Below are 9,547 nucleotides of genomic sequence, written 5' to 3' on the forward strand. Positions count from 1 at the left end.
GGTCTAGCTCAGTGGGTCAACAGTCTTGATGCCCTGCAGGATACCTGGGTCTAGCTCAGTGGGTCAACAGTCTTGAGGCCCTGCAGGATACCTGGGTCTAGCTCAGTGGGTCAACAGTCTTGATGCCCTGCAGGATACCTGGGTCTAGCTCAGTGGGTCAACAGTCTTGATGCCCTGCAGGATACCTGGGTCTAGCTCAGTGGGTCAACAGTCTTGAGGCCCTGCAGGATACCTGGGTCTAGCTCAGTGGGTCAACAGTCTTGAGGCCCTGCAGGATACCTGGGTCTAGCTCAGTGGGTCAACAGTCTTGATGCCCTGCAGGATACCTGGGTCTAGCTCAGTGGGTCAACAGTCTTGATGCCCTGCAGGATACCTGGGTCTAGCTCAGTGGGTCAACAGTCTTGATGCCCTGCAGGATACCTGGGTCTAGCTCAGTGGGTCAACAGTCTTGATGCCCTGCAGGATACCTGGGTCTAGCTCAGTGGGTCAACAGTCTTGATGCCCTGCAGGATACCTGGGTCTAGCTCAGTGGGTCAACAGTCTTGATGCCCTGCAGGATACCTGGGTCTAGCTCAGTGGGTCAACAGTCTTGATGCCCTGCAGGATACCTGGGTCTAGCTCAGTGGGTCAACAGTCTTGAGGCCCTGCAGGATACCTGGGTCTAGCTCAGTGGGTCAACAGTCTTGATGCCCTGCAGGATACCTGGGTCTAGCTCAGTGGGTCAACAGTCTTGATGCCCTGCAGGATACCTGGGTCTAGCTCAGTGGGTCAACAGTCTTGAGGCCCTGCAGGATACCTGGGTCTAGCTCAGTGGGTCAACAGTCTTGAGGCCCTGCAGGATACCTGGGTCTAGCTCAGTGGGTCAACAGTCTTGATGCCCTGCAGGATACCTGGGTCTAGCTCAGTGGGTCAACAGTCTTGATGCCCTGCAGGATACCTGGGTCTAGCTCAGTGGGTCAACAGTCTTGATGCCCTGCAGGATACCTGGGTCTAGCTCAGTGGGTCAACAGTCTTGATGCCCTGCAGGATACCTGGGTCTAGCTCAGTGGGTCAACAGTCTTGAGGCCCTGCAGGATACCTGGGTCTAGCTCAGTGGGTCAACAGTCTTGAGGCCCTGCAGGATACCTGGGTCTAGCTCAGTGGGTCAACAGTCTTGATGCCCTGCAGGATACCTGGGTCTAGCTCAGTGGGTCAACAGTCTTGAGGCCCTGCAGGATACCTGGGTCTAGCTCAGTGGGTCAACAGTCTTGATGCCCTGCAGGATACCTGGGTCTAGCTCAGTGGGTCAACAGTCTTGATGCCCTGCAGGATACCTGGGTCATGCTAGTCTTGATGCCCTGCAGAATACCTGGGTCTAGCTCAGTGGGTCAACAGTATTGAGGCCCTGCAGGATACCTGGGTCTAGCTCAGTGGGTCAACAGTCTTGATGCCCTGCAGGATACCTGGGTCTAGCTCAGTGGGTCAACAGTCTTGATGCCCTGCAGGATACCTGGGTCTAGCTCAGTGGGTCAACAGTCTTGATGCCCTGCAGGATACCTGGGTCTAGCTCAGTGGGTCAACAGTCTTGATGCCCTGCAGGATACCTGGGTCTAGCTCAGTGGGTCAACAGTCTTGATGCCCTGCAGGATACCTGGGTCTAGCTCAGTGGGTCAACAGTCTTGATGCCCTGCAGGATACCTGGGTCTAGCTCAGTGGGTCAACAGTCTTGAGGCCCTGCAGGATACCTGGGTCTAGCTCAGTGGGTCAACAGTCTTGATGCCCTGCAGGATACCTGGGATCCAATCCAGTCATATTGTTCCCTCACTTTTTTTTTTAAATGTCATTTTTTATCTTTTGAACACACACACACACACACACACACACACACACATACAGCTGTAAATGAATATCTTTCTGTGTGTCAGGTCCTCTCAGTGATGTGATGCGGAAGGCTCTAGAAGCGGTGTGCTCTTCCCTTCTTCAACGCCAAGAGGAACTAAACTCACTGGACAGGGCATCCGGGGACGGAGATTGCGGGAACACTCATGCCCAAGCTGCCAAAGGTGAAGACATTAATTGCATACTTGTAGACACACTATGCAACATTTTGTGAACAGTATTCATTTGAGTTTGAGTTTATTTGTACAGGGACAGGGCACATTAATCAACGTTTCAGCAAAAGTGCCGGTTTTAGCCAGCCGGCTAATTTTCAACCGCAGTCCCTGGGCAGGTTATTAAAAACAATTACAATATAGACAATCATTGAGCAGTGAGCACAAGCAGAGCAACGTAGGACAAGCAAGACGTAGCATGCAGACAGAGCAACATAGAACAACCAAGACATAGCATGCAGACAGAGCAACATAGAACAAGCAAGACATAGCATGCAGACAGAGCAACATAGAACAACCAAGACATAGCATGCAGACAGAGCAACATAGAACAAGCAAGAAATAGCAACATAGAACAAGCAAGACATAGCAACATAGGACAAGCAAGACGTAGCATACAGACAGAGCAACATAGAACAAGCAAGACATAGCAACATAGAACAAGCAAGACATAGAATACAGACAGAGCAACATAGAACAAGCAAGACATAGCAACATAGAACAAGCAAGACATAGCATGCAGACAGAGCAACATAGAACAAGCAAGACATAGAATACAGACAGAGCAACATAGAACAAGCAAGACATAGCATACAGACAGAGCAACATAGAACAAGCAAGACGTAGCATACAGACAGAGCAACATAGGACAAGCAAGACATAGCACACAGACAGAGCAACATAGAACAAGCTAGACGTAGCATACAGACAGAGCAACATAGAACAAAAAGCAACAAGACAAAATTCATAAAAGCAACAAAGTGTTTCCACACCTCACAAGCTACAGACAACAGACAACATGGAAAGCGGCAACACACAGCTAGGGACCATGTTCACAAATCTGATTGACCTTTAGCCATGTCTTCAAGCATTTTGTGAAAGTGTGATATGTGGTGCAGTTATGTGTGTCTGATGGCAGTGTATTCCAGACATGGGAAGCTCTCACAGAGAACTGATTTACTAAAGGTGCTTTTCCTTAGGGGAACTATACAGTCACCTCTCATGGCAGACCTTGTGGATCTGCTACCATATGTTTGGGTTTTCTGTTTAACAGAAGTACTGAGTGGAGGGGGAGGAGCCAGGCCGTTTAGGATCTTGAATACAAGACATGCGTCGGTGTATTGCACACGATTTTCCCAACTCGGGAGCTCATGCTTTCTGAGGATCTAACAGTGATGATGGCTATTGGGCTTCCTATCAAGCACTTTCAGAGCCTGTTTGTAGACGGACTGAATAGGTTTTAATGTTGTACAGCAAGCTTGGGCCCAACTAGTCAAGCAGTATGTTAAGTGGGGGAGTATCATAGATTTGAAGTACAGTTTTGCTACCTCTGTAGTCAAACAATTTCATATAAATCTGAAATTAGCTTGGTTGAATTTGTTTATTTGAGTTACCTTTTTCACCTGCATTTTATGAGAGGTCAAATCAAATCCAATCAAATGTTATTTGTCACATACACATGGTTAGCAGATGTTAATGCGAGTGTAGCGAAATGCTTGTGCGTCTAGTTCCGACAATGCAGTAATAACCAACAAGTAATCTAACTAACAATTCCAAAACTACTGTCTTATACACAGTGTAAGGGGATAAGGAATATGTACATAAGGATATATGAATGAGTGATGGTACAGAGCAGCATACAGTAGATGGTATCGAGTACAGTATATACATATGAGATGAGTATGTAGACAAAGTAAACAAAGTGGCATAGTTAAAGTGGCTAGTGATACATGTATTACATAAGGATGCAGTCGATGATATAGAGTGCAGTATATACGTATGCATATGAGATGAATAATGTAGGTTAAGTAACATTATATAAGGTAGCATTGTTTAAAGTGGCTAGTGATATATTTCCCATCAATTCCCATTATTAAAGTGGCTGGAGTTGGGTCAGTGTCAATGACAGTGTGTTGGCAGCAGCCACTCAATGTTAGTGGTGGCTGTTTAACAGTCTGATGGCCTTGAGATAGAAGCTGTTTTTCAGTCTCTCGGTCCCAGCTTTGATGCACCTGTACTGACCTCGCCTTCTGGATGATAGCGGGGTGAACAGGCAGTGGCTCGGGTGGTTGATGTCCTTGATGATCTTTATGGCCTTCCTGTAACATCGGGTGGTGTAGGTGTCCTGGAGGGCAGGTAGTTTGCCCCCGGTGATGCGTTGTGCAGACCTCACTACCCTCTGGAGAGCCATACGGTTGAGGGCGGAGCAGTTGCCGTACCAGGCAGTGATACAGCCCGACAGGATGCTCTCGATTGTGCATCTGTAGAAGTTTGTGAGTGCTTGTGTTGACAAGCCAAATTTCTTCAGCCTCCGGAGGTTGAAGAGGCGCTGCTGCGCCTTCTTCACGACGCTGTCAGTGTGAGTGGACCAATTCAGTTTGTCTGTGATGTGTACGCCGAGGAACTTAAAACTTGCTACCCTCTCCACTACTGTTCCATCGATGTGGATAGGGGGGTGTTCCCTCTGCTGTTTCCTGAAGTCCACAATCATCGCCTTAGTTTTGTTGACGTTGAGTGTGAGGTTATTTTCCTGACACCACACTCTGAGGGCCCTCACCTCCTCTCTGTAGGCCGTCTCGTCATTGTTGGTAATCAATTCTACCACTGTTGTGTCGTCCGCAAACTTGATGATTGAGTTGGAGGCGTGCGTGGCCACGCAGTCGTGGGTGAACAGGGAGTACAGGAGAGGGCTCAGAACGTACCCTTGTGGGGCCCCCGTGTTGAGGATCAGCGGGGAGGAGATGTTGTTGCCTACCCTCACCACCTGGGGGCGGCCCATCAGGAAGTCCAGGACCCAGTTGCACAGGGCGGGGTCGAGACCCAGGGTCTCGAGCTTGATGACAAGCTTGGAGGGTACTATGGTGTTGAATGCCGAGCTGTAGTCGATGAACAGCATTCTCACATAGGTATTCCTCTTGTCCAGGTGGGATAGGGCTGTGTGCAGTGTGGTTGAGATTGCGTCGTCTGTGGACCTATTTGGGCGGTAAGCAAATTGGAGTGGGTCTAGGGTGTCAGGTAGGGTGGAGGTGATATGGTCCTTGACTAGTCTCTCAAAGCACTTCATGATGACGGAAGTGAGTGCTACGGGGCGGTAGTCGTTTAGCTCAGTTACCTTAGCTTTCTTGGGAACAGGGACAATGGTGGCCCTCTTGAAGCATGTGGGAACAGCAGACTGGTATAGGGATTGATTGAATATGTCCGTAAACACACTGGCCAGCTGGTCTGCACATGCTCTGAGGGCGCGGCTGGGGATGCCGTCTGGGCCTGCAGCCTTGCGAGGGTTAACACGTTTAAATGTCTTACTCACCTCGGCTACAGTGAAGGAGAGACCGCATGTTTTCGTTGCAGGCCGTGTCAATGGCACTGTATTGTCCTCAAAGCGGGCAAAAAGTTATTTAGTCTGCCTGGGAGCAAGACATCCTGGTCCGTGACTGGGCTGGGTTTCTTCTTGTAGTCTGTGATTGACTGTAGACCCTGCCACATGCCTCTTGTGTCTGAGCCGTATGATGCCAAGGTACTTAAAATCAGATACCAGCTGGAGCTTCTCCCCTGACACAAAGACATCTGGTTCAGTAGCATCAGATACCAGGTGGAGCTTCTCCCCTGACACAAAGACATCTGGTTCAGTAGCATCAGATACCAGCTGGAGCTTCTCCCTGACACACAGACATCTGGCTCAGTAACATCAGATACCAGCTGGAGCTTCTCCCCTGACACAAAGACATCTGGTTCAGTAGCATCAGATACCAGCTGGAGCTTCTCCCCTGACACAAAGACATCTGGTTCAGTAGCATCAGATACCAGCTGGAGCTTCTCCCCTGACACACAGACACATATACATCTGGCTCAGTAACATCAGATACCAGGTGGAGCTTCTCCCCTGACACACAGACATCTGGCTCAGTAACATCAGATACCAGCTGGAGCTTCTCCCCAGACACATATACATCTGGCTCAGTAACATCAGATACCAGCTGGAGCTTCTCCCCAGACACATAGACATCTGGTTCAGTAGCATCAGATACCAGGTGGAGCTCAGTAGCATCACATTGAGATACAAACACGAGTCACTGAGTCACTATGTAACCTGGACCATTACGGTAGTGAGTCACTATGTAACCTGGACCATTACAGTAGTGAGTCACTATGTAACCTGGACCATTACAGTAGTGAGTCACTATGTAACCTGGACCATTACGGTAGTGAGTCACTATGTAACCTGGACCATTACGGTAGTGAGTCACTATGTAACCTGGACCATTACGGTAGTGAGTCACTATGTAACCTGGACCATTACAGTAGTCAGTCACTATGTAACCTGGACCATTACAGTAGTCAGTCACTATGTAACCTGGACCATTACGGTAGTGAGTCACTATGTAACCTGGACCATTACGGTAGTGAGTCACTATGTAACCTGGACCATTACGGTAGTGAGTCACTATGTAACCTGGACCATTACAGTAGTGAGTCACTATGTAACCTGGACCATTACGGTAGTGAGTCACTATGTAACCTGGACCATTACGGTAGTGAGTCACTATGTAACCTGGACCATTACGGTAGTGAGTCACTGTGTAACCTGGACCATTACGGTAGTGAGTCACTATGTAACCTGGACCATTACAGTAGTGAGTCACTATGTAACCTGGACCATTACAGTAGTGAGTCACTATGTAACCTGGACCATTACAGTAGTGAGTCACTATGTAACCTGGACCATTACAGTAGTGAGTCACTATGTAACCTGGACCATTACAGTAGTGAGTCACTATGTAACCTGGACCATTACAGTAGTGAGTCACTGAGTCACTATGTAACCTGGACCATTACAGTAGTGAGTCACTGAGTCACTATGTAACCTGGACCATTACAGTAGTGAGTCACTGAGTCACTTTGTAACCTGGACCATTACAGTAGTGAGTCACTATGTAACCTGGACCATTACAGTAGTGAGTCACTATGTAACCTGGACCATTACAGTAGTGAGTCACTATGTAACCTGGACCATTACAGTAGTGAGTCACTATGTAACCTGGACCATTACAGTAGTGAGTCACTATGTAACCTGGACCATTACAGTAGTGAGTCACTATGTAACCTGGACCATTACAGTAGTGAGTCACTATGTAACCTGGACCATTACGGTAGTGAGTCACTATGTAACCTGGACCATTACGGTAGTGAGTCACTATGTAACCTGGACCATTACGGTAGTGAGTCACTATGTAACCTGGACCATTACGGTAGTGAGTCACTATGTAACCTGGACCATTACGGTAGTGAGTCACTATGTAACCTGGACCATTACGGTAGTGAGTCACTATGTAACCTGGACCATTACAGTAGTGAGTCACTGAGTCACTGTGTAACCTGGACCATTACATTAGTGAGTCACTGAGTCACTATGTAACCTGGACCATTACAGTAGTGAGTCACTGAGTCACTATGTAACCTGGACCATTACAGTAGTGAGTCACTTTGTAACCTGGACCATTACAGTAGTGAGTCACTGAGTCACTTTGTAACCTGGACCATTACAGTAGTGAGTCACTATGTAACCTGGACCATTACAGTAGTGAGTCACTGAGTCACTATGTAACCTGGACCATTACAGTAGTGAGTCACTATGTAACCTGGACCATTACGGTAGTTAGTCACTATGTAACCTGGACCATTACGGTAGTCAGTCACTATGTAACCTGGACCATTATGGTAGTGAGTCACTATGTAACCTGGACCATTACGGTAGTGAGTCACTATGTAACCTGGACCATTACAGTAGTGAGTCACTATGTAACCTGGACCATTACAGTAGTGAGTCACTATGTAACCTGGACCATTACGGTAGTGAGTCACTATGTAACCTGGACCATTACGGTAGTGAGTCACTATGTAACCTGGACCATTACGGTAGTGAGTCACTATGTAACCTGGACCATTACGGTAGTGAGTCACTATGTAACCTGGACCATTACGGTAGTGAGTCACTATGTAACCTGGACCATTACGGTAGTGAGTCACTATGTAACCTGGACCATTACGGTAGTGAGTCACTATGTAACCTGGACCATTACGGTAGTGAGTCACTATGTAACCTGGACCATTACGGTAGTGAGTCACTATGTAACCTGGACCATTACAGTAGTGAGTCACTGTGTAACCTGGACCATTACATTAGTGAGTCACTGAGTCACTATGTAACCTGGACCATTACACTAGTGAGTCACTGAGTCACTATGTAACCTGGACCATTACACTAGTGAGTCACTATGTAACCTGGATCATTACTGTAGTGAGTCACTGTGTAACCTGGACCATTACGGTAGTGAGTCACTGAGTCACTATGTAACCTGGACCATAACATTAGTGAGTCACTGAGTCACTATGTAACCTGGACCATTACAGTAGTGAGTCACTATGTAACCTGGACCATTACAGTAGTGAGTCACTGAGTCACTATGTAACCTGGACCATTACAGTAGTGAGTCACTATGTAACCTGGACCATTACAGTAGTGAGTCACTATGTAACCTGGACCATTACAGTAGTGAGTCACTATGTAACCTGGACCATTACAGTAGTGAGTCACTATGTAACCTGGACCATTACAGTAGTGAGTCACTGTGTAACCTGGACCATTACAGTAGTGAGTCACTGTGTAACCTGGACCATTACAATAGTGAGTCACTGAGTCACTATGTAACCTGGACCATTACGGTAGTGAGTCACTATGTAACCTGGACCATTACGGTAGTGAGTCACTATGTAACCTGGACAATTACGGTAGTGAGTCACTATGTAACCTGGACCATTACGGTAGTGAGTCTCTATGTAACCTGGACCATTACAGTAGTGAGTCTCTATGTAACCTGGATCATCATTAGTCATTTAGGTCAACATTGGATCATTCAGAGATCCTCACTGAACTTCTGGAGAGAGTTTGCTGCACTGAAAGTAAAGGGGCTGAATAATTTTGCACGCCCAATTTTTCAGTTTTTGATTTGTTAAAAAAAAGTTAGAAATATCCAATAAATGTCGTTCCACTTCATGATTGTGTCCCACTTGTTGTTGATTCTTCACAAAAAAATACAGTTTTATATCTTTATGTTTGAAGCCTGAAATGTGGCAAAAGGTCGTAAAAGTTCAAGGGGGCCAAATACTTTCGCAAGGCACCGTATATATACAGTATACACACAACACTATATATATATACAGTATACACACAACACTATATATATATATATATACAGACAGAAGGTAGATCATTAATGTACAGGCTGAACTACAGACCCAGTACAGACAGAAGGCAGGTCATTAATGTACAGGCTGAACTACAGACCCAGTACAGACAGAAGGCAGGTCATTAATGTACAGGCTGAACTACAGACCCAGTACAGACAGAAGGCAGATCATTAATGTACAGGCTGAACTACAGACCCAGTACAGACAGAAGG

The 9,547-nt window shown here is 46.9% G+C and overlaps 2 protein-coding genes across 51 annotated transcripts in view; one reads left to right on the forward strand and one right to left on the reverse strand.

The window, feature by feature from the left end:
- The window catches only part of LOC127923862 (triokinase/FMN cyclase-like), a 39,530-nt gene that overhangs the window by 11,379 nt on the left and 18,604 nt on the right, over nucleotides 1–9,547 (forward strand). Inside the window, 1 exon segment of the mRNA XM_052508014.1 lies at nucleotides 1,905–2,042. Within this exon segment, the coding sequence (XP_052363974.1) occupies nucleotides 1,905–2,042 (138 nt within the window).
- LOC127923859 (uncharacterized) lies at nucleotides 6,033–9,135 on the reverse strand. Of its 50 annotated transcripts, none has more exons than XR_008115804.1 (8): nucleotides 8,897–9,135; nucleotides 8,724–8,863; nucleotides 8,625–8,690; nucleotides 7,826–7,957; nucleotides 7,727–7,792; nucleotides 7,159–7,389; nucleotides 6,508–6,606; nucleotides 6,033–6,276 (listed from the first exon to the last, which is right to left on the reverse strand). XR_008115804.1 is itself a non-coding variant. In XM_052508004.1 (6 exons), the coding sequence occupies exons 1-6, from the start codon at nucleotides 8,979–8,981 to the stop codon at nucleotides 6,158–6,160; spliced, it is 930 nt and encodes a 309-aa protein (XP_052363964.1). In that variant the 5' UTR covers nucleotides 8,982–9,135; the 3' UTR covers nucleotides 6,033–6,157. The 50 variants fall into 50 exon arrangements, 11 of the variants coding, with proteins under 11 accessions (XP_052363964.1, XP_052363963.1, XP_052363961.1 ...); XR_008115833.1 differs by lacking the exon at nucleotides 7,826–7,957 and adding an exon at nucleotides 8,189–8,221 and having other exon boundaries at nucleotides 7,159–7,323; XR_008115805.1 differs by lacking the exon at nucleotides 8,625–8,690 and having other exon boundaries at nucleotides 7,826–7,924.

The sequence above is a fragment of the Oncorhynchus keta genome, unplaced genomic scaffold, assembly GCF_023373465.1.
Source record: "Oncorhynchus keta strain PuntledgeMale-10-30-2019 unplaced genomic scaffold, Oket_V2 Un_contig_3316_pilon_pilon, whole genome shotgun sequence".
In the NCBI taxonomy this organism is placed as follows: Eukaryota; Metazoa; Chordata; class Actinopteri; order Salmoniformes; family Salmonidae; genus Oncorhynchus; species Oncorhynchus keta.